Here is a 25278-nt window from a genome sequence, read left to right on the forward strand (position 1 = left end):
TATGATATGAAGTATTTTGGGTGTATACACAGGAGTGGTATACTGGACCATGTTGTAGATCTGTTTCTAGTCCTTTGACAAACATCCAGATTCATAACCAAATACAAATATGGGTCAGAGGTTATGACTGGGGGATGGCAACTCTCTCCCACATTTGATGCCTTTTCTTCCTGCTGAAGGTAAGCTCTTAAAGTGCCCTCTCCATACTGTCAGGCATTTCATCCTAGGTTCCTCCCTTTTAGTCCTGTGAGTCTCTCGCCTCCAAGTTCTCATTTGCCATTTTGGGATTATGGTTTGTTTCTGAATTGTCTCTGAAAAGATTACCAGCTAAGGTATTTTGTTTCCAGCTTATGGATCCAACTTTTGAAAGTGAATTAATCATGATAACACTGACTGAATTACTGAATGCATCCACAGAATATTTATAATTAGCATTTTTGGTGAGATGATGGAAAGTAAGAGGTTTGTGCTAATTGAGGATCTAGGGGAATGCTTCTAAAGACTGTATCATGACCCTGACTTCACCCTACCTTACTCTGCTTCTCAGCTGACATGAGGAGAGCAGCTTTTCCCCAGATTTCCTACCTCTATGATATTCAACCTGATTTATGTTCACAGTCAGGATGCCAACATACCATAGCCTAAAAAACGAACTATGAGCTAAAATACATTTTGACTTTAAGTTGCTTTTCTCAGATGTGCTGTCACATTGAAGAAAACACAAAATACATCACTTCAAGATGTTCCTTGGGAAATACCTGGAATAGCTATTTTCCTAGGCACAAACACATCATGCAAGACTGAACACACTGATTGCTAGGCAGATAGCTTTAAGATATTTGGAGATCCTCCAGCAATATTCTGTTGTCTATAAGTCAGTTTCCCCCTGACATATCTCAACATTAGGAACTTATAAGTTTCTTAATGAGAATACTGATTGGATAAGTTAGCATATTGTTTACAGAGAAGCACAAATTATTACCATCTAAAAACTTTAAATTCTATTGATATCCAATTTAAAAATTAGTAGCTTGCATATAGCAACACAAAATTGCATCCAACATTAGAGTGCAGAGAGGCTTTTCATTTTTCATAATTGGAAAGCATAAAAGAAGACTTTAGAGGGAGATGTGGCCCAAGAAATAGGGTCAATAAATATCACATTTTCTTTGTCTGTGGATCCTAAATATGTTGTGTATTAAGCTTATATATATATATATATGGGGGAGTGCATCTCTATATGTGTGCACATATATGAATGATTGTGTGTATTTGTATATGTTGATAGATGTGGTGTATGTGTATGTGTTTATGTATACATGTCCATAGAAGTATAACACAGACTAAGGTTAAAAAAAAAAGATAATAGAAAAAGAGAAAAGAAAAAAATGGGACAGTTGGACAATATAGTCAAAATATAAGAAACACTTGAAAAATATTGTTTTAATGAAATTTGTATATAATGTATATATTTTCGTTAACAAATTTAAGAGACAGCAATATTGCTTAGAGAGCAAAAACAATCGCCACAAAGCCTGACATCAGAATTGAGTTTGATCCCAAGAAACAACATGATGAAAAGAGAAAATTAAGTGCAAGTTAATTTTCCACAAATGTGCCAAGGCAATTGTGCACTTATGCATAAATACAAGTATAAAAAGTAAGAATTTATGAAAAAGTAAAAAATAAAAAATAAAGAAGTTTACATAATGAAGTAAGAAAATACTCTAGAAACAAGACAAAGCAAAAGCCATTGTTTGCTAGTGCCTACAATTTAAAGTGCTGTTTATCAGCATTATCACGTTAGCCCATAGAGTCTCATGTTGAATACCAGAACTCCAACACTATAAAAAGACGAATCTCTCATATTCAAGGAAAAGAGTTTATGGAAATGTGTTACAGAAGGAACAGAAAGATAAGTTTCTTTTTCGTATTTTCATATGAAATTTTTTCATAACAACAAAAAGAACATACACATACATAATAGACAGTGAACTCATTATCTTTGCTGTGCTCTGAATTTTTTTTCATGTGTTTCAGGCACCCTGGATCTCATGTAAAAAGAGGAAGTATGCAGACCCAGGGCTGTGTGTTACACAGGCAGTTGGTGAAACTCTCCAGGAGGTTTGTGTAGGAAGCTGAAGCACTGTGGCAAGACTATAATACTGCTGGCAGTAATAAACTGCCAGGTCTTCAGCCTGCACACTGTTGATGGTAAGAGTGAAATCTGTCCCAGATCCACTGCCTGTGAAGCGATCAGGGACCCCAGTGTACCGTTCTGATGCCCAGGAGATCAGCAGTTTAGGAGACTGCCCTGGTTTCTGCTGGTACCAGGCCAAGTAGTTCTTTTGGTTTGCACTACCTAAAAGACTCTGACTGGACTTGCAGCTCAAAGAGACCTTCCCTCCTGCTGACACAGCCAGGGAGGTTGGAGACTGAGTCATCACAATGTCCCCAGAGGTACCTGAAATAATAAGTAGACAGTGAACATGCATACATACACAAACATAGATTATATTACAGTTGAATTTTGTCAAAGGTTATTGTAATGTCACATTGTCAGAGTGTTAATTATGGAAGAAATATTCCACATTACACATATTTTAAATTTCTTATATAAAAAGACATGACTCTGAAATGATAAAAATACTTTTAAATTTCTCACCAGACACCCATAGCAGCAGTAACATGAAGCCCTGGGCCTGTGAGTCCATCTTGTTCCACGAGCCTGTCTGATGCTTCTCAGTTCTCCCTCGTTTATAAATTCTGAGCAGCTGGGCTAGGCTGGAGGGGTCCATGCAAAGCAGCCAGCAAATACAAAAGCAAATGCCTGGGCAGTGTGTGTGAGAGTGGCTGGTGTCAATCAACAGTCAAAAATACCCTCATAGAGAGGGTGAGTGATCACTGAAAGACATCAGCATATGACTCTTCAACAGAGATACGCTAGGTGCTTTAACAGCAGCATTCAGTTACAGTCTAAGACATTTAAATCAGTTAGCTTTTGAGGAGAGCTACCCTAAGATTGACAGTCCTAGGGTGGCTATCAAAACAAATCACAAAACAACAAAAGAAACATATAAGTAGAAAACTTCAAATAAAAGATAAGAAGGGTAAAGGCTGGGAAAGAGGAAATGCAAAAAAAAAAAAAAAAAAAGGAAATGGGAGCTAATTTTTTTTTCAATATCTCCCATATTCTAAGCTAGCCATTCTGAGGCCTATAAACAGTGCCTCATTCTGTTTCCAGGCTAAAAATGGGACTTAGGTGACTGAGATTGAAAGACAACCTCAGAATTCATTCTGTGGAAATCCTGAAAGACAATAATTTAATCCTGGGACCTAAAAAGCTTTAATCTCAAGCCAAGTGTAAACCTAGAAGAAACTAATAAGTACTTTCTTCCACTTTGAGGAACTGAAACAGGGCTCTAAACTGGAAGAATGGAAAGGGAATTAAACAATCTAGATTTCTCCATACTATTATGACTGTAAACCAAAATTTTATGAGTGTTTAATTCCAGAAATATATGTTCTAGGGTAATTTAAAAATTAATAGTATTGTAACTGGGTTATGATGGTCTTACTGACACAGTGAACAGGTTAAAAAGAGTGCGGGGGTCCCTGAAGGAGGAGTAGAAAAAGGGACTAAAGGACCTCAAGGTGTTTGCAGCCCCATGGAGAGAGCAACAGTGTCAACAGGCCAGACCCCGGCCCCCAAGGCACCTGTGGACTGGACCACCAACCAAAGAATACATGGAGAGACCCATGGCACCATCTGCATATGTGGCAGAGGATGGCTTGCTGGACATCAGTGGGAGAAGAGGCCCTTGGGCCTGAGGGTGTTCAATGCTCCCCTGTAGGAGAATACCAGGACAGAAGACAGGAATGTGTGGGTGGGAGAGCACCCTCATAGAGACAGGGAAGGGGAAGATGAGATGGGGGTTTCTGAAGGGGAGAACTGAAGAGGGGGAAACATTTGAAATGTAAATAAAGAAAATATCCAATTAAAAATTATATATATTGGGAAAAAACTCTCCAGAAGGGGTGCAGCCTTCTTAAATTAAGGAATAAATTTACCAAGACCAATAAGTCCCAACATCAAAAATAGTTGTCATCCAAAAGAAAAAAGCTAAGTATGAATGAAAATAAATAGCAATAAGAGAACACAAATGCCAGCCGAGACTACTATACCCAGCGAAACTTTCAATTACTATAGATGGAGAAACCAAGATTATTCCATGACAAAACCAAATTTACACAATATCTTTCTACAAACCCAGCCCTACAAAGGATAATAGGGGGAAAACACCATTACAACAAGGGAAACTATACCCTGGAAAAAGCAGGATATTAAGCTTCTTTCATCAAACCCAAAGAAGATAACCACACAAGTATAAAATTAAAATCAAAAATGATAGGAAGCAATAATCACTACTCCTTGATATCTCTTAACATCAATGGACTCAGCTCCCCAATAAAAAGACAAAGACTAACAGACTGGTTTTGTAAACAGGAACCTACATTTTGCTGCATACAGGAAACACACCTCAGTGTCAAAGACAAAAACTACCTTAGAATAAAAGGCTGGAAGACAATTCTACAAGCAAATGGTCCCAGGAAACAAGCCAGAGTTGCCATTCTAATTTCAGATAAAATTGACGTTCAACCCAGAGTCATCAAAAGAGATATGGAAGGTAACTACTTGCTGGTCAAAGGAAAAACCCAACAAGAAGAACTCTCAATCCTGAATATCTATGCCCCAAATACAAGGGCGCCCTCATTCATAAAAGAAACTTTACTAAAGCTCAAAGTACACATTGCAGCTAACACAATAATTGTGGATGACTTCAACACTCCATTCTCACCAATGGACCGATCAGGAAAACAGAAACTAAACAGGGAGACAGTGAAACTAATTGAAGCTTTGAACCAATTGGAGTTAACAGATATATATAGAACTTTTCATTCCAAAGCAAAAGAATATACCTTTTTCTCAGCACCGCATGGTACCTTCTCCAAAATAGATCATATAGTTGGTCACAAGACAGACCTCAACAAATATAAGAAGATTGAAATAATCCCATGCCTCCTATCAGATCACTATGGAGTAAAAGTGGTCTTTAATAACAGTAAAAACAAGAGAAAGCCCACATACACATGGAAACTGAACAATACTCTACTCAATGATACCTTGGTCAAGGAAGAAAGAAAGAAAGAAATCAAAGATTTTTTAGAATTTAATGAAAACGAAGGCACAACATACACAAATCTATGGCACACAATGAAAGCAGTGCTAAGAGGAAAACTCATAGCTTTGAGTGCCTCCAAAAAGAAATTCGAGAGAGCATACACTAAAAGATTAATGGAACTGAAAGCCCTGGAACAAGAAGAAAGTAATTCACCCAGGAGGAGAAGAAGACAGAAAATCATCAAACTCAGGGCTGAAATCAATCAAGTAGAAACCAAGAGAACCATACAAAGAATCAACAAAACAAAAAGCTGGTTCTTTAAAAAAAAAAATCAACAAAATAAATAAACCCTTAGCCAGACTAACCAAAGGGCACAGAAAAAGTATCCAAATTAACAAAATTAGAAATGAAAATGGAGATATTACAACAGAAACCGAGGAAATTCAAAAAATCATCAGATCCTGCTACAAAAACCTGTACTCAACACAACTGGAGAATCTGGAAGAAAGGGATATTTTCGTAGACAGATACCAATTACCAAAATTAAACCAGGTTCAAATAGACCATCTAAACAGACCCATAACCCAGAAAGAAATAGAAGGGGTCATAGATAGGCTTCTGACCAAAAAAAAGCACAAGACCAGATGGTTTCAGTGCAGAATTCTATCAGACCGTCAAAGAAGACTTAACACCAATACTCTTCAAACTTTTCCACCAAATAGAAACAGAAGGAACACTACCCAACTCCTTCTTCTAAGCCACTATTACGCTCATACGAAAACCACACAAAGATCCAACGAAGAAAGAGAATTTCAGGCCAATTTCCCTTCTGAATATCGATGCAAAACTACTAAATAAAATTCTTTTTTTTATTCGATATATTTTTTTATTTACATTTCAAATGATTTCCCCTTTTCTAGCCTCCCACTCCCTGAAAGTCCCATAAGCTCCCTTCTCTCCCCCTGTCCTCCCACCCACCCCTTCCCACTTCCCCGTTCTGGTTTTGCCAAATACTGCTTCACTGAGTCTTTCCAAAACAAGGGGCCACTCCTCCTTTCTTCTTGTACCTCATTTGATGTGTGGATTATGTTTTGGGTATTCCAATTTTCTGGTTAATATCCACTTATTAGTGAGTGCATACCATGATTCACCTTTTGAGTCTGGGTTACCTCACTTAGTATGATGTTCTCTAGCTCCATCCATTTGCCTACGAATTTCATTAATTCATTGTTTCTAATGACTGAATAGTACTCCATTGTGTAGATATACCACATTTTTGCATTCACTCTTCTGTTGAGGGATATCTGGGTTCTTTCCAGCATCTGGAAATTATAAATAGAGCTGCTATGAACATAGTAGAGCATGTACCCTTATTACATGGTGGGGAATCCTCTGGGTATATGCCCAGGAGTGGTATAGCAGGATCTTCTGGAAGTGAGGTGCCCAGTTTTCGGAGGAACCGCCAGACTGATTTCCACAGTGGTTGTACCAATTTGCAACCCCACCAGCAGTGGAGGAGTGTTCCTCTTTCTCCACACCCTCTCCAACACCTGCTGTCTCCTGAATTTTTAATCTTAGCCATTCTGACTGGTGTAAGGTGAAATCTCAGAGTTGTTTTCATTTGCATTTCCCTAATGACTAATGAAGTTGAGCATTTTTTAAGATGCTTCTTTGCCATCCGAAGTTCTTCAGGTGAAAATTCTTTGTTTAATTCTGTACCCCATTTATTAATAGGGTTGTTTGGTTTTCTGGAGTCTAACTTCTTGAGTTCTTTATATATATTGGATATTAGCCCTCTATCTGATGTAGGATTGGTGAAGATCTTTTCCCAATTTGTTGGTTGCCGATTTGTCATCTTGATGGTGTCCTTTGCCTTACAGAAACTTTGTACTTTTATGAGGTCCCATTTGTCAATGTTTGATCTTAGAGCATACACTATTGGTGTTCTGTTCAGAAACTTTCTCCCTGTACCGATGTCCTCAAGGGTCTTCCCCTGTTTCTTTTCTATTAGCTTCAGAGTGTCTAGCTTTATGTGGAGGTCCTTGATCCATTTGGATTTGAGTTTAGTACAAGGAGACAAGGATGGATCAATTCGCATTCTTCTGCATGCTGACCTCCAGTTGAACCAGCACCATTTGTTGAAAAGGCTATCTTTTTTCCATTGGATGTTTTCAGCCCCTTTGTCGAGGATCAAGTGACCATAGGTGTGTGGGTTCATTTCTGGATCTTCAATCCTGTTCCATTGATCCTCCTGTCTGTCACTGTACCAATACCATGCAGTTTTTAACACTATTGCTCTGTAGTATTGCTTGAGGTCAGGGATACTGATTCCCCCAGACTTTCTTTTGTTGCTGAGAATAGTTTTAGCTATCCTGGGTTTTTTGTTATTCCAGATGAATTTGTTAATTGCTCTTTCTAACTCTGTGAAGAAATGAGTTGGGATTTTGATGGGTATTGCATTGAATCTGTATATTGCTTTTGGCAAAATGGCCATTTTAACTATACTGATCCTGCCGATCCATGAGCATGGGAGGTTTTCCCATTTTTTGAGGTCTTCTTCCATTTCCTTCTTCAGAGTCTTGAAGTTCTTGTCATAAAGATCTTTCACATGTTTGGTAAGAGTCACCACAAGATACTTTATACTGTTTGTGGCTATTGTGAAGGGGGTCATTTCCCTAATTTCTTTCTCAGCCTGCTTATCCTTTGAGTATAGGAAGGCCACTGATTTGCTTGTGTTGATTTTATAACCTACCACTTTGCTGAAGTTGTTTCAGCTGTAGGAGTTCTCTAGTGGAGTTTTTTGGGTCACTTAGGTAGACTATCATGTCATCTGCAAATAATGATAGTTTGACTTCGTCCTTTCCAATTTGTATCCCTTTGACCTCCTTATGTTGTCGAATCGCCCAAGCTAGTCCCTCAAGTACAATATTGAAAAGATAAGGAGAGAGGGGGCAGCCCTGTCTAGTCCCTGATTTTAGTGGGATTGCTTCAAGTTTCTCTCCCTTTAGTTTGATGCTGGCTACCGGTTTGCTGTATATTGCGTTTACTATGTTTAGGTATGGGCCTTGAATTCCTGTTCTTTCCAAGACTTTAAGCATGAAAGGATGCTGAATTTTGTCAAATGCTTTTTCAGCATCCAATGAAATGACCATGTGGTTTTTTTCTTTGAGTTTGCTTACGTAGTGGATTGCATTGATGGATTTCCGTATATTGAACCAACCCTGCATTTCCGGGATAAAGCCTACTTGATCATGTTGCATGACCGTTTTGATGTGTTCTTGGATTCAGTTGGCAAGAATTTTATTGAGTATTTTTGCATCGGTGTTCATAAGAGAAATTGTTCTGAAGTTCTCTTTCTTTGTTGGATCTTTGTGTGGTTTTGGTATCAGCGTAATTGTGGTTTCGTAGAAGGAATTGGGTAGTGTTCCTTATGTTTCTATTTTGTGGAATAGTTTGAAGAGTATTGGTGTTAACTCTTCTTTGAAGGTCTGATAGAATTCTGCACTGAAACCATCAAGTCCTATGCTTTTTTTGGTTGGAAGACTTTCTGTGACTCCTTCTATTTCTTTAGGGTTATGGGACTGTTTAGATGATCTATTTGGTCCTGATTTAATTTTGGTATTTGGTATCTGTCTAGGAAATTGTCCATTTCCTCCAGATTCTCCAGTTGTGTTGAGTATAGGCTCTTGTAGTAGGATCAGATGATTTTTTGGATTTCCTCAGTTTCCATTGCTATATCTCCCTTTTCATTTCTAAGTTTGTTAATTTGGATACTTTCTCTGTGCCCTTTGGTCAGTCTGGCTAAGAGTTTTTCTATCTTGTTGATTTTCTCAAAGAACCAGCTCCTGGATTCGTTAATTCTTTGTACGGTTCTCTTTGTTTCCAATTGATTGATTTCAGCCCTGAGTTTGATGATTTCCTGTCTTCTACTCCTCCTGGGTGAATTGGCTTCTTTTTGTTCCAGGACTTTCAGGTGTGTCGTTAAGCTGCTAGTGTATGCTCTCTCCATTTTCTTTTTGGAGGCACTCAGGGCTATGAGTTTTCCTCTTAGCACTGCTTTCATTGTGTCCCAAAGATTTGGGTATGTTGTACCTTCATTTTCATTAAATTCTAAAAAGTCTCTGATTTCTTTCTTTATTTCTTCTTTGGTAAGGGTGTCATTGAGTAGAGTATTATTCAGCCTCCATGTGTATGTGGGCTTTCTGTTGTTTTTGTTGCTATTGAAAATCACTCTTACACCATAGTGATCTGATAGGAGGCATAGGATTAGTTCGATCATCTTATATTTGTTGAGGTCTGCCTTGTGTCCAATTATATGGTCGATTTTGGAGAAGGTACCATGAGGTGCTCAGAAAAAGGTATATTCTTTTGCTTTAGGGTGAAATGTTCTATAAATATCAGTCAAATCCAATTGGTCCAAAGCTTCAATTAGTTTTACTGTGTCCCTGTTTAATTTCTGTTTTCCCGATCGGTCCATTGAGGAGAGTGGAGTGTTGAAGTCCCCCACAATTATTGTGTTAGGTGCAATGTGTGCTTTGATCTTTAGTAAAATTTCTTTTATGAATGAGGGTGCCCTTGCATTTGGCGCATAGATGTTCAGAATTGAAAGTTCTTTTGGTGGATTTTTCCTTAGACCAGCAAGAAGTGTCCTGTGTCTCTTTTGATGACTTTAGGTTGAAAAGTCAATTTTATCTGATATTAGAATGGCTACTCCTGCTCGTTTCTTGTGACCATTGGCTTGTAAGATTGTCTTCCAGCCTTTTACTCTAAGGTAGTTTTTATCTGTGACACTGAGGTGTGTCTCCTGTATACAGCAAATTGTAGGGTCCTGTTTCCTTATCCAGTCTGTTAGTCTATGTCTTTTTATTGGGGAATTGAGACCATTGATGTTAAATGATATTAGGGAATAGTGATTATTACTTCCTGTCATTTCTGATGTTCTTTTTATATTTGAGTGGTTATCTTCTTTTGGGTTTGATGAAGGAAGGTAACTATCTTGCTTTTTCCAGGGTGTAGTTTCCCTCCTTGTATTGGAGTTTTCCTCCTATTATTCTTTGCAGAGCTGGGTGTGTGGAAAGATATTGTGTAAATTTGGTTTTGTCATGAAATATCTTGGTTTCTCCATCTATGGTGAATGAGAGTTTTGCTGGGTATAGTAGTCTTGGCTGACATCTGTGTTCTCTTAGAGTCTGCATGAGATCTGCCCAGGATCTCCTAGCTTTCATGGTCTCTGGTGAGAAGTCTGGTGTGATTCTGATAGGTCTTCCTTTATATGTTACTTGGCCTTTCTTTCTCTCTTACTGCCTTTAATATTCTTTCTTTGTTTAGTGCATTTGGGGTTTTGATTATTATGTGACGGGAGGTATTTCTGCTCAGGTCCAGTCTGTTTGGAGTTCTGTAGGCTTCTTGTATATTCATAGGCATCTCTCTCTTTAAGTTAGGAAAGTTTTCTTCCATAATTTTGTTGAAGATATTTGCTGGCCCTTTCTGTTGTAAATCTTCACTCTCATCTATACCTATAATCCTTAGGTTTGGTCTTCTCATTGTATCCTGGATTTCCTGGATGTTCTGGGATACAAGCTTTTTGCATTTTGCATTTTCTTTGACAGTTGAGTCAATGGTTTCTATGGTATCTTCAGCATCTGAGATTCTTTCTTCCATCTCTTGTATTCTGTTGTTTATATTTGCTTCTATGGCCCCTGATTTCTTCTCAAGGTTTTCTATCTCCAAAGTTATCTCCCTTTGTGATTTCTTAGTTGTTTCTACTTCTGTTTTTAGATCCAGGATGGCTTTGCTCAGTTCCATCATTTGTTTGTTTGTGTTTTCCTGTAATTCTTTAAGAGATTTTTGTGTTTCCTCTTTCATGACTTCTGCCTGTTGACCCAAGTTCTGCATTTCTTTAAGTTTTTTTTTTTTCTTTTTTTTTTTCTTGGCTTCTATCTCTTGGGTCTTATTCTCCTGTATTTCTTTAAGTGATTTTTGTGTTTCCATTATACGGGTTTCTAGCTTATTCATGTTCCCCTGTATTTCTTTAAGAGATTCACTCATGTCCTTTTTGTGTTCTTCTAGCAGCATCATGAACAGTGATTTTAAATCCAAATCTTGTTTCTCTGGTGTGTTGGCATAACCAGGACTTGCTGATGTTGGAGAGTTTGGTTCAGATGCTGCCATATTGCCTAGATTTCTGTTAGTAGCGTTCCTGTGTTTGCCCTTTGCCATCTTGTTCTCTGGAGCTAAATGGTCTTGTCTCTGGCTGGTGTTTTTGCCTCCTGAGAGGCTCTAGGGCTATTTCTGCAACACTGGATGGCAGGGTTTCCCCTGTTGCAGATTGCTGATGTGCTGTTCTCCTCTTAGGTGCCCTTGCAGCCCTAGGGTTCTTTGCCCCAGATTGTGTCTGTGAACCAGATGGTGCCAGTTTGCTCCTTCAGGGAGTGCTGAGGCTGTATGCTGCAGGGACCTTTTCTGCATACTGATCACTCTGCTGGGCAGCAGAACTCCCAACCCGGTTAGTGCACACAAGGCTAGCCTAGCTGCTCAGGCCCTGAGTCTAGGCAAAAGCCTGGCAGGCCAATGTCTGAGCAAAGTTCCTCTCAGCTGTGAGTGTTAATTGGGTCTGTCAGGTGGCCAGGATGGCAGCGTGCGTGCATTCCCTGAGAGTGCTGGGAGAGTCTGCTGGGCTAACAACCTCCTGGCCGGGTCGTCACACAGATGGCCCACCGAGCAGCCCAGGGCCTGGGGGCAGTCCAGGGCCTGACCGTCTGAGACCCCTGCTATGACCGCCTCGGGCTATGCCTGTAAGCTGGTTTGGTTTTGCCTGCTAGGTCTCTCAGGCTTCCTGTAAGTAAAATGGTGGTGGCGCGCGTGCTGCCCCGGGCAAACAACCTCCTGGCCGGGTTTGCACCCCGGTGCCCCTCCCCCCATCAGCCCAAGTCGTGGGTGCAGGCCAATGCCCGTCGGACTTAGACCCCAGCGAAGTTGGTCTCCGGTTATATATGCATACCTCAGTCTGATTTCTCTGGCGACCGAGAACCAATATGGAGACCTCGTAACTGACTGGCGGGAGGGAGAGTTCTGATGTGGCTTCTGTGTGGTGAAAGGCACCTTAAATCCTCTGCTGCTTGCTGTCTGGCTGGCCAGCAATGGCCAGTGGTCCTGGGCACAGGGTCTGCCTGGACCCTGTCCGCTTGGTTCTACTGCTGATGGCCCTTCCTCTGGACCAGCCGCTGCTGCTGTTGCTGCTGCTGCCACTCCAATTTCTTTCTTTATTTCTTCCTTGACCAAGGTATCATTGAGTAGAATATTGTTCAGTTTCCACATATATGTGGGTTTTCTGTTGTTTTTGTTGCTATTAAAGACCACTTTTACTCCATAGTGATCTGATAGGAGGCATGGGATTAGTTTGATCTTCTTATATTTGTTGAGGTCTGTCTTGTGACCAATTATATGGTCGATTTTGGAGAAGGTAGCATGAGGTGCTGAGAAAAGTTCTTGTCATATAGATCTTTCACTTGTTTCGTTAGAGTCACACCAAGATACTTTATATTGTTTGTGAGTATTGTGAAGTGTGTCATTTCTCTAACTTCTTTCTCAGTCTGCTTATCCATTGAGTTTAGGAAGGCAACTGATTTGCTTGAGTTGATTTTATTTTATTTTTTTTAAATATTTTTATTTTCTATATTCTTTCTTTACATTCCAAATGATTTCCCCTTTCACGGATTCCCCCCTCCCCATATGTCCCAAAAGCCTTCTTCTCTCCATCCCTTCTCCAATCACCTCCCTCCTTTTTCTCTGTCCTTATATTGCCTTCCAATGGTAGATCAATCCTTTCCAGGATCAGGACCCTCTCCATACTTCTTCATGGGAGTCATTTGTTATGCAATTTGTGCCTTGGATATTCAGGGCTTCTGGGCTAATTAATATCCACTTATCAGAGATTGCATTCCATGTGTATTATTTTGTGATTGGGTTACCTCACTTAGGATGATATTTTCCAGATCAAACCATTTGCCTAAAATTTTGTGAATTCATTGTTTCTAATTGCTGAGTAGTATTCCATTGTGTAAATACACCACATTTTCTGTATCCATTCCTCCTTTGAGGGGCATCTTGGTTCTTTCCAGCTTCTGGCTATTATAAATAAGGCTGCTATGAACATAATGGAACATGTGTCTTTATTGCATGCCGGGGAATCCTTTGGGTATATGCCCAGGAGAGGTATAGCAGGGTCCTCTGGAAGTGTCATGTCCAGTTTTCTGAGGAAACTCCAGACTGATTTCCAAAGTGGTTGTACCATCTTACAGCCCCACCAGCAGTGGAGGAGTGTTCCTCTTTCTCCACATCCTCGCCAACACCTGCTGTCTCCTGAGTTTTTGACCTTAGCCATTCTGACTGGTGTAAGGTGAAATCTCAGGGTTGTTTTGATTTGCATTTCCCTAATGACTAATGATGTTGAGCACTTCTTAAGGTGCCTCTCGGCCATCCGAATTTCTTCAGGTGAAAATTCTTTGTTTAGATCTGTACCCCATTTTTAATAGGGTTATTTGTTTCCCTGGGGTCTAACTTCTTGAGTTCCTTGTATATATTGGATATTAGCCCTCTATCCGATGTGGGGTTGGTGAATATCCTTTCCCAATTTGATGGTTGCCGTTTTGTCCTTTTAACGGTGTCCTTTGCCTTACAGAAACTTTGTAATTTTATGAAGTCCCATTTGTCAATTCTTGATCTTAGAGCATAAGATATTGGTGATCTGTTCAGGAACTTTTCCCCCCGTGCCCATGTCCTCAATGGTTTTCCCCAATTTCTTTTATATTTGGTTCAGTGTGTCTGGTTTTATGTGGAGGTTCTTGATCCACTTGGAGTTGAGCTTAGTACAAGGAGATAAGAATGGATCAATTTGCATTCTTCTGCATGCTGACCTCCAATTGAACCAGCCCCATTTCTTGAAAATGCTATCTTTTTTCCACTGGATGTTTTCACATCCTTTGTCAAAAATCAAGTGACCTTAGGTGTGTGGGTTCATTTCCGGGTCTTCAGTTCTATTCCACTGTACCAATACCATGGAGTTTTTAGCACTATTGCTCTGTAGTACTGCTTGAGGTCTGGGACACTGATTCCCCCAGAAGTTCTTTTAGAGTTGAGAATAGTTTTAGCTATCCTGGGTTATTTATTATTCCAGATGAATTTGAGAATTGCTCTTTCTAACTCTTTGAAAAATGGATTTGGGATTTTGATGGGGATTGCATTGAATTTGTATATTGCTTTTGGCAATATGGCCATTTTTACAATATTAATCCTGCCAACCCATGAGCATGGAAGATTTTTCCATTTTCTGAGGTCTTCTTCAATTTACTTCTTGAGAGACCTGAAGTTCTTGTCTTTCACTTGTTTAGTTAGAGTCACCCCAGGATACTTTATATTGTTTGTGGCTATTGTGGAGGGTGTCATTTCCCTAATTTCTTTCTCAGCCGGTTTATCCTTTGAGTATAGGAAGGCTACTGATTTGCTTGAGATGATTTTATAACCAGCCACTTTGCTGAAGTTGTTTATCAGCTGTAAGAGTTCTCTAGTGGAGTTTTTTGGGTCAATTAAGTATGCTATCATATCATCTGCGAATAGTGATAGTTTGATTTCTTCCTTTCCAATTTGAACCCCTTTGACCTCCTTATGTTGTCTAATTGCTCTAGCTAGAACTTCGAGTACTATATTGAAAATATATGGACAGAGGGGACAGCCTTGTCTAGTCCCTGATATTAGTGGGATTGCTTCAATTTTTCTCCATTTAGTTTGATGTTGGCTACTGGTTTGCTGTATATTGCTTTTATTATGTTAGTAATGGACCTAGAATTCCTGTTCTTTCCAAGATTTTTAGCATGAAAGGAAGCTTAATTTTGTCAAATGCTTTTCCAGCATCTAATGAAATTACCATGTGGGTTTTTTTCTCAGTTTGTTTATGTGGTGGATTGCATTGATGGATTTCCGTATATTGAACCATCCCTGCATCCCTGGGATGAAGCCTACTTGATCATGGTGAATGAACATTTTGATGTGTTCTTGGATTCGGTTGGCAATAATTTTATTGAGTATTTTTGTATCAATATTCATTAAGGAAATTGATCTGAAGTTCTCTTTCTTTGTTGTAAGTTTGTGTCGTTTGGGTATCAGCATAATTGTGGCTTCATAGAATGAGTTGGGTAGTGGTCCTTCTGTTTCTATTTTGTGGAATAGTTTGAAGAGTATTGGTGTTAGGTCTCCTTTGAAGGTCTGATAGAATTCTGCACTAAAACCATCTGGTCCTGTGCTTTTTTTGTTGGAAGACTTTCAATGACAACTTCTATTTCTTTAGGGGTTCTGGGACTGTTTAGATGATCTATTTGATCCTGATTTAATTTGGTATTTGGTATCTGTCTAAGAAAATTGTCCATTTCCTCCAGATTTTCCAGTTGTATTGAGTATAGGATTTTGTAGTAGGATCTGATGATTTTTTGAATTTCCTCCATTTCTGCTGTTAAATCTCCTTTTTCATTTCTAATTTTGTTAATTTGGATACTTTCTCTGTGCACTTTGGTTAGTCTGGCTAAGGGTGTATCTATCTTGTTGATTTTCTCAAAGAACCAGCTCCTGGTTTTTTGATCCTTTGTATGGTTCTCTTTGTTTCTACTTGATTGATTTCAGCCCTGAGTTTAATAATTTCCTGTTGTCTACTCCTCCTGGGTAAATTAGCTTATTTTTTTCCTGGGCTTTCAGGTGTGTCCTTCAGCTGCTAGTATATGCTCTCTCCAGTATCCTTTTGGAGGCACTCAGGGCTGTGAATTTTCCTCTTAGCACTGTCTTCATTGTGTCCCATAAATTTGGGTCTGTTGTGCCTTCGTTTTCAATAAATTCTAAAACGGCTTTGACTTCTTTCTTTAATATATATATATATATTATATATTATATATTATATATTATATATTATTATATATTATATAATTATATATATACATATATATATACATAATATATATATGTATACACACACACACATATATATATATATATTAAATCCAATTGGTCCAAAGCTTCTATCAGTTTCATTGTGTCCCTGTTTAGTTTCTGTTTTCCTGAACAGCCCATTGAGGAAAGTAGAGTGTTGAAGTCACCCATAATTATTTTGTTAGTTGCAATGTGTGCTTTGAGCTTTAGTAAAGTTTCTTTTATGATTGAGGATGCCCTTGCATTTGGAGCATAGATGTTCAGAATGGAGAGTACTTCTTGGTGGATTTTTCCTTTGACCAGTAAGTGTCCTTCTGTGTCTCTTTTGATGAATTTAGGTTGAAAGTCAATTTTATCTGATATTAGAATGGCTACTCCAGCTTGCTTCCTGAGACCATTTGCTTGTAAAATTGTTTTCCAGCGTTTTACTCTGAGGTAGTGTTTGTCTTTGACACTGAGGTGTGTTTCCTGTAAGCAACAAAATGTAGGGTCCTGTTTATGTATCCAGTCTGTTACTCTATGTCTTTTTATTGGGGAATTGAGTCCATTGATGTTAAGAGAAATGAATAGTGATTATTACTTCCTATTATTTTTGATGTGATTTTTATGTTTGAGTGGTTATCTTCTTTTGGGTTTGATGAAAGGTTACTATCTTGTTTTTTTCAGGGTGTAGTTTCCCTCCTTGTGGTGGTGTTTTCCACCTATTATCCTTTGTAAAGCTGGGTTTGTTGAAAGATATTGTGTAAATTTGATTTTATCGTGGAATATCTTGGTTTCTCCATCTATGGTGATTGAGAGTTTTGCTGGGTATAGTAGCCTTGGCTGGCATTTGTCTTCTCTTAGAGTCTGCATCAGATCTGTCCCGGATCTTCTAGCTTTCATGATCTCTGGTGAGAAGTCTGGTGTAATTCTGATAGGTCTTCCTTTATATGTTACTTGGCCTTTTTCTCTTACTGCTTTTAATATTCTTTCTTTGTTTAGTACATTTGGGGTTTTAATTATTATGTGATGGGAGGTAATTGTGCTCTGGTCCAGTCTGTTTGGAGTTCTGTAGGCTTCTTGTGTGTCTCTCCTTGGGTTAGGGAAGTTTTCTTCCAGAATTTTGTTGAAGATATTTGTTGGCTCTTTAAGTTATAAATCTTCACTCTCATCTATACCTATAATCCTTAGGTTTTGTCTTCTCATTATGTCGTGGATTTCCTGGATGTTTTGGGTTACAAGCTTTTTGCATTTTGCATTTTCTTTGACTGTTGAACCAATGCTTTCATGGTACCTTCTGCATCTGTGATTCTTTCTTCTCTCTCTTGTATTCTGTTATTGATATTTGCATCTATGACCCATGATTTCTTCCCAAGATTTTCTATCTTCAAAGTTGTCTCCCTTTGTGATTTCTTAGTTGTTTCTACTGTTTTTAGGTTGTGGATGGTTTTTCTCAGTTCCTTCACTTGTTTGTTTGTGTTTTCCTGTAATTCTTTAAGAGATTTTTGTGTTTCCTCTTTCATGGCACCTGCCTGTTGACCCAAGTTCTCCTGTATTTATGTAATTTTGTCATTTCCTCTTTATTAGCTTTTATCTGTTGACCCATTTTCTCCTGAATTTCTTTAAATGATTTTTGCGTTTCCTTTGTAAGAGCTTCCACCTTTTGACTCATCTTCTCCTGTATTTCTTTAAGACATTTATTTATGTCCTTCTTGTGATCCTCTAATATCATCATGATATGTGATGTTAAACCCAGATCTTGTTTTTCTGCGATGTTGGGGTATCCAGGACTTGCTGTTGTCAGATAATTGGGGTCATATGCTGCCATAGTGCCTTGATTTCTGTTAGTAATGTTCCTATATTTGCCTTTTGCCATCTGGTTATCTCTGGCGTTAGTTGGTCCTATTGTCACTGGCTGATGCTTGAGCCTCCTGTGAGTCTGTAAGGCTATTTCCACACCTCGGGATGACTGGGTTTCCCCTGGTACTGATTGTTGATGGACTTCTCTACTCTTGGGTGCCATTGGACCCCTGGTGGGCCTTGCTCCAAGCAATGTTCTACTCGGGTTGTCTCTATGTACCTGGTGTTGCCTGTCTGTTCCATCCGCAAGCAAAGATGGTGGATGCTGTTGGTACACTTTCCAAGTGCTGATCACTCTGCAGGGAAAACAGCACAGGACAGGGCTGGCACACAGACGGCCTACAGAGCTGCCCACCCCTTGGGTGCAGGCAGAAGCCTGGTGGGCTGTGTCCCGAGCAATGTTAAACTCGGGATATCTCTGTGTACCTGGTGTTTCCTGTCTGGTCCTTCAGGGAGCAGAAGATGGTGTATGCTGCCCACCTTTTTGCTTTTTATAGGGTGCAGTTTCCCTCCTTTTGTTGATATTTTCTATCTATTATCCTTTGTAAAACTGGGTTTGTAGAAAGATATTGTATAAATTTGGTTTTGTCAAGGTATATTTTATTTTCTCTGTCTATGGTATTGAGAGTTGTGCTATCAATAGTAGCCTGGGATGTCAATTATGTTCTCTTAGGGTCTGTATGAAATCTGCCCAGGATCTGCTTGCTCTCATACATTCTGCTGAGAAGTCTGGTGTAATTCTGATAGGTCTGCCTTTATATGTTACTTGACCTTTTTCCCTTACTGCTTTTAATATCCTTTCTTTGTTTAGTGCATTTTGTGTTTTAATTATCATGTGACAGGAGGAATTTCTTTCTGATCCAATCTATTTGGAGTTCTATAAGCCTCTTTTATGTTTATGGGCATCTCCCTCCTTAGGTTGAGGAAGTTTTCTTCTATACTTTTGGTAAAGATATTTACTGGCCCTTTAAGCTGGGAATCTTCACTTTCTTCTATACCTATTATCATTAGGATTGGTCATCTTATTGTGTTCTGGATTTCCTGCATGTTTTGGGTTAGGAGCTTTATGCTGGAAATCAGTTTGTCAGTTCCTCAGAAAATTGGGCATAATAATCTCAGAGGACCCTGCTATACAACTCCTGGGAATAGACCCAGAGGATTCTCAAGCATGGAATAAAGACACATGCTCCACTATATTAATAGCAGCCTTATTTATAATAGCCAGATGCTGAAAAGATCCCAGATTCCCACAACAGAGGAATGGATACAGAAAATGTGACGTATTTTCACAATGGAATACTACTCAACTATTAAAAACAAAGATTTCATGAAATTCTTAGGCAAATGGGTGGAAATGGAAAATATCATCCTGCATGAGGTAACCCAATCTCAGAAGAATACACATGGTATGCACTCACTGAAAAGTGCATATTAGCCCAGGAGCTTGGAATACCCAAGACACAATTCACAAATGAAATGAAGCTAAAGAAGAAGGAAGAACAAAGTATGGATACTCTGGTCCTTCATAGAAGGGGGAACAAAATACCCACAGAAGGAGATACAGAGACAAAGTGTGGAATAGAATCTGAGGGAAAGACCATGCAGAGACTACCCTACCTATGGATCCATCCCATATACAGTTATAAAACCCAGACACTATTGTGGATACCCACAAGTGTTTGCTGACCACAGTCAGATATAGCTGTCATCTGGGAAGTTCTGCTAGTGCATGACAAATACAGAGGGGGACACTCTCAACTTGCCATTGAACTGAGCACAGGGTCCCCAATGGGGGAGCTAGAGAAAGGACCCAAGGAGCTGAAGGGGTTTGCAGCACTATAGGAGGAACAACAATATGAGCCACCCAGTACTCCCAGAGCTCCTAGGGACAAAACCATCAACCAAAGAGTACACATGGAGTTACCCATGACTCCAGACACAGAGGAAGTAGAGGATAGCCTTGTTAGACACCAAAGAGAAGACAGGCCCTTTATCCTGGGAAGGCTCAATGCTTCAGTATAGGGGAATACCCTGACAGGGAAGCAGAAGAGGGTTGAATGGGGAACAAGTGTAGGGGAGATGGGTTATGGGATTTGGGGGGGGGACCAGGAAAGGGGACAATATTTGAAATGTAAATAAAGAATATATATAATACAAAAATACAAAAAAAAGAAGAAAAGATATCTGCCACAACCAAGATTAGACTGCTTGTCATCGGATAGTGATCGAAATGGAAATTTCAGCTTGTATCTGTTTTGTCTTCACCTCAATTGTATAATTTATGGGGCCATAAGAACTTGTGGAAAGAAATTTTCTAGCAATCTTCTTGTTTTCCAAAGCTGGATAACGGTAAATGTGAGTCCCAGCTTCTTTTGTGTTGTTAATAAGTAAAAGAAGTGATATGATATTTCCATTGTACATACACCAAACATCCTCTTTGCCCACAAAATAAAAATAAATGTAAAAAAACAGATTTAAAATAACTTCTTATAGCAGGGAAGTGATGTCGCATGCCTTTAATCCCAGCACTTGGGAGTTAGAGGCAGGCAGATCTCTGAGCTTGGGGCACCCGGGTCTACAAAGTGAGTTCCAGGACAGCCAGGGCTACACAGAGAAACTCTTTCTCAGAAAACAAAAAGTAAATAAATAAATAAATAAATAATAACTTCTCATGATGATGATAGAGGGTTTTAAGAACAACATAAATAACTCCCTTAAAGAAACACAGGAGAACACAGGTAAAAAGGTAGAAGGCTTTAAAAAGCAAACACAAAAATCCCTTAAAGAAATACATGAAAATACAACCAAACAGGTGAAGGAATTGAACAAAATCATCCAGCATCTAAAATTTGAAATGGAAACAACAAAGAAATCACAAGGGTAGAAAATCCTGGAGCTAGAAAACCAAGAAAAGATATCAGGGGTCATAGATGCAAGCATCACCAACAGAATACAAGAGATATAAGTGAGAATCTCAGGTGTAGAAGATACCATAGAAAACACTGACACAACAGTCAAAATGTAAAAAGCTCCTGACCCAAAATATCCAGGAAATCCAGGACACAATGAGAAGACCAAACCTAATGATAATAGTTATAGAAAAAAAGAAAAGATTCCCTACTTAAAGGGTCACTAAATGTCTTCAACAACATTTTAGAAGAAAACTTACCTAATCTAGTGAAAGAGATGCCCATGGACATACAAGAAGCCTACAAAACTCCAAATAGATTGGACCAGGTAAGAAATTCCTCCTGTCACATAGCAATTAAAACACTAAATACACAAAGAAAGAATAATAAAAGCAGTAAGGAAAAATGTCAAGTAACATATAAAGACAGATCTATCAGAATTACACCCGACTTCTCACCAGACACTATAAAAGCCAGATGATCCTAGGCATATGTCATGCAGACCCTAAGAGAACACAAATGCCAACCCAGGCTACTATACCCAGCAAAACTCACAATTTTCATAGACGGAGAAAACAAGATATTCCATGACAAAAACAAATTTACACAATAACTTTCCACAAATCCAGCCCTACAAAGGATAATAGATGGAAAATGCCCACACAAGGAGGGTAACAACACCCTAGAAAAAGCAAGAAAGTAATCTTCCATTAACAAACCAATAAGAAGACAGCCACATAAACATAACTGCAGCTTTAACAACAATGATACAAGGAGGAAACAATCACTTTTCCTTAATATCTCTTAATATCAATGGGCCCAATTCCCCAATAAAAAGACATAGGCTAACAGACTGGATACGTAAACAGAATCCAATATTTTGATGCATACAAGAAAGTCACCTCAGTGACAAAGACAGTCAATACCTCAAAGTAAAAGAAGCCTGAAAAACAAATTTCCAAGCAAATGGTCCCAAGAAACAATCTGTAGTAGCCATTCTAATATCAGAAAAAAATGACTATGAACCAAAATTTATCAAAATAGATAAAGCACACTTCATACTCATCAAAGGAAAAATCTACGAAGATGAACTCTCAATTCTGAACATCTATGCTCCAAATGCAAGGGCACTCACATTCATAAAAGAAAATTTACTTAAGCTCAAAACACACATTGTACCTCACACAATAATAGTGGAGATCTTCAACACCCTACTCTCATCAATAAACAGATCATGGAAGCACAAACTAAACAGAGACACAGTGAAAATAACAGAAGTTATGGACCAAATGTATTTAACAGATATCTATAGAACATTTTATCCTAAAACAAAAGAATATACCTTCATTTAAGAACCTCATGGTGCCTTCTCAGTGTCTGTTCAGGTCCAATCTATTTGAAGATCTATAGGCTTCTTGTATGTCTATGAGTATCTCCTTCTTTAGGTTAGGGAAGTTATCTTCTATAATTATGTTGAAGATATTTACTGGTCCTTTAAGTTGGGAATCTTCCCTCTTTTATATCTATTATCCTTAGGTTTGGTCTTCTCATTGTGTCCTGGATTTCCCGGATGTTTTGGTCAGGAGCTTTTTGCATTTTCATTGACTGTTGTGTCAATGTATTCTTGGTATCTTCTGCACCTGAGATTCTCTCTTCTCTCTTATGTATTCTGTTGTTGATGCTTGCATCTATTACTCCTGATTTCTTTTCTAGGTTTTCTAGCTCCAGTGTTGTCTCCCTTTGTGACTTCTTTATTGTATCGACTTGACTTCCATTTTTAGATCCTGGATGGTTTTGTTCACTTCCTTCACCTCTTTGATTGTGTTTTCCAATAATTCTTTAAGGGATTTTTATGTTTCCTCTTTAAGAGCTTCTACCTGTTTACCTGTATTTCTTTATGTATTTCATGTCCATCTTAAAGTCCTCTGTCAGCATCATGGGAAGCTAATTTAAATCCAACTCTTGCTTTTCGGATATGTTGGGGTATCCAGGACTTGCTTTGGTGGGAGAACTGGGCTCTGATGTTGCCAAGTGGCCTTGGTTTCTATTGGTAGAGTTCTTGTACTTGCCTTTTCCCATCTGGTTATCTCTGATGTTAGGTGCACTTGCTGTCTCTGGCTGGAGTTTGTCTCTCCTGTGGGCCTGTATGCCTTCGTCAGCACTACAGGGAGATCAGCTCTATTCTGGCAAGATCTGTGGGTTGACGACTGTGGAATCGTTTGGCTCCTGGGTGCATATGGCACCCAGAAGGATCCTATCGGAGATGCTCCAATGATTGTATTCTCTCTGTGTTTCTAGCCATTCCCCTCTGGACAGTTATTGGAGAAAAAGTGGAGATCTCACCTCCATGCCCAGAAGTTAAAACACTGCTGGGAGATCAGCTCTCTTCTAGTGGGCCATGCAAAGAGGGCTGTGGATCTGCCATGCTCCCTGGTGCAAATGGTGACCAGAAGCAAAAGTTTTCTCATATTATTACAGAACAAAATGGTAGGATAGAGAGGTAACAGTTACCTGGGCCTACACATTTTACCTAGGCCTTAACATTTGATCTAGGTCTTTTTTTTTGTCTGGTTTTTTTTTTTTGTTTTCTTTTTATTATATATTTTCTTTGTTTGTATTACAAATGTTAGCCCCTTTCCTTGTTTCCCCTCAAAAAAAAAAAAAACCTATCCCAACCCCCTCCCCCTGTTCACCAACCCACAAACTTCTGCTTCCCTGTTCTGGCATTCCCCTACACTGGGGCATCGAGCCTTTACAGGACCAAGGGCCTCTTCTCACATTGTAGTAGTGTTATGTGAAATCTAAATAACGTTAATGTAAATGTAACTTACTCTCATGTTGTAAATAATGTCTAGGAGGCTTATTGCCTTCATTGGCTAACCTAAGCCTAGTCCTGGAAGATTCTAGCCACTGTATCAATCTAATCTAGGCCTAGAATGTTTTCAGCCTCTGAGACTCACTGCTGAATAAGTTTACCATTAATTATTCTTTCTGAATTCAAGATCACTATTTTTTTATCAGAAAGTGTGCTTAATTACCTGATGAGAGACAGTTTGGTCCAAGAATGGCAGTTGGAGTCTGTGGAGTGAGAATTAGAAGCAAGGACCTCAGTAATCATCTAGCATCTGCTAGATGTTGTACCTGAGGTTAGAAATGTACATGATAGTAATGCCAGTGATGTTCCAGATTCTTCATTTGAAGTCATAGTCAATTGTGGCCACAATGTAACACTTCTGCTAAGTTTCTCTCTGTACCAAGCAGTCATCAGCATTGGTTCCTTTCTTGAAGATTCTTGGTGCCACACTAAATTTATGTCCCATTTTCACAATTTCAACCATAACACAATCAGTTATACAAGAGATACACTTGGCATATAGACCATCCATAATGGACTGCACTAAGTCCAGTTTGGCCTTAAAGAAAAAGTTGATGAAGTTGGTATCAACAAGGATGTAATAAGGTGGACCCAGCGGTATATTATACTGCAAGAACAAGCAGAAAGGAAGCTGGGGTACTACTCTTTCCTTCAGCATGCCCAGATCTGTTTTTTCTTTCTTCTTAGGCTTCAACCTATCCTTTTTTTTTGGGTCACTCATTTCTGAGACTAAACATTGGCTTCACAGTCACATGCTTCATTGTTTTCTTCTGCCTCCACATGTTCATGCCACACTGCTGTTTCTTTTGAAACCACTCACCCAAGATTTCTGTTTCAACTGAGTTGTTCTAGCTCAAACTCCTCTCTGAGATGACTTATTTATTCTGGCTTTTCTCTCAGCCTCTGAATTGCTCTGACAGGCTTCAAACTAACTCTAGCTATCGTTCCTAACCTTCCGACTCCCTCTCAATCTCTTGCTTATTCAGTCTTTACCTGTGTCTAGCTTGTTCTCTCTTCAACCTGTCTCTGTAACATTCACCCAGTAAAACTGCATCCTTCTCTCTCTCTGTGATGTTCTGCTCTCCCTCTCAACTCTACTGCTCTCCATGAACTCTGCTGTATTCCTGCATTGTACTCTCTTCTTCCTATACTATCTGTCTCTTGTGAAGCTTCTCTTTCCTCTCTTTTCATGAGAGTTGGGCATATTCTATTCTATCAAATATTTCTGATTCATCACTTTTTCTACCACTCAATTAGACATCACTTTCAAATATGGGTACTTCCTTCCACAAACTAATGTTACCTTTCTTGTTTGGGAATAAAGGTGCATAGTAAAAGTGTGTCTATATTCCAGTCAAAGGGATTAAAGATGTGTACTAAGGGCTGATTCATACCCCAAGTAAAAACAGGTTCAAATAACTTCTAATAGGATCTGATGGCAAAGATCAATAAGACAAGTAACAGCTCAATCTTGAAAGAATGTGGAATAAAAGGAACACTC

The 25278-nt window shown here is 39.0% G+C and overlaps 1 long non-coding RNA gene, 1 pseudogene and 1 gene segment (V, D, J or C); all 3 read right to left on the reverse strand.

Annotated features, from left to right (window-relative positions):
* LOC127677182 (uncharacterized) overlaps nt 1-25278 on the reverse strand; it is a 326506-nt gene that overhangs the window by 231944 nt on the left and 69284 nt on the right. The gene's annotated exons all lie outside the window — the stretch shown is intronic.
* Nucleotides 1998-2813, reverse strand: LOC127677142 (immunoglobulin kappa variable 4-1-like). The segment is given in 2 exon segments: nt 1998-2464; nt 2666-2813. Coding segments are annotated over 2 exon segments (561 nt in total).
* LOC127677143 (rRNA-processing protein FCF1 homolog) lies at nt 24010-24559 on the reverse strand (annotated as a pseudogene).

This window comes from Apodemus sylvaticus, chromosome 2, assembly GCF_947179515.1.
Source record: "Apodemus sylvaticus chromosome 2, mApoSyl1.1, whole genome shotgun sequence".
NCBI classification, from domain to species: Eukaryota; Metazoa; Chordata; class Mammalia; order Rodentia; family Muridae; genus Apodemus; species Apodemus sylvaticus.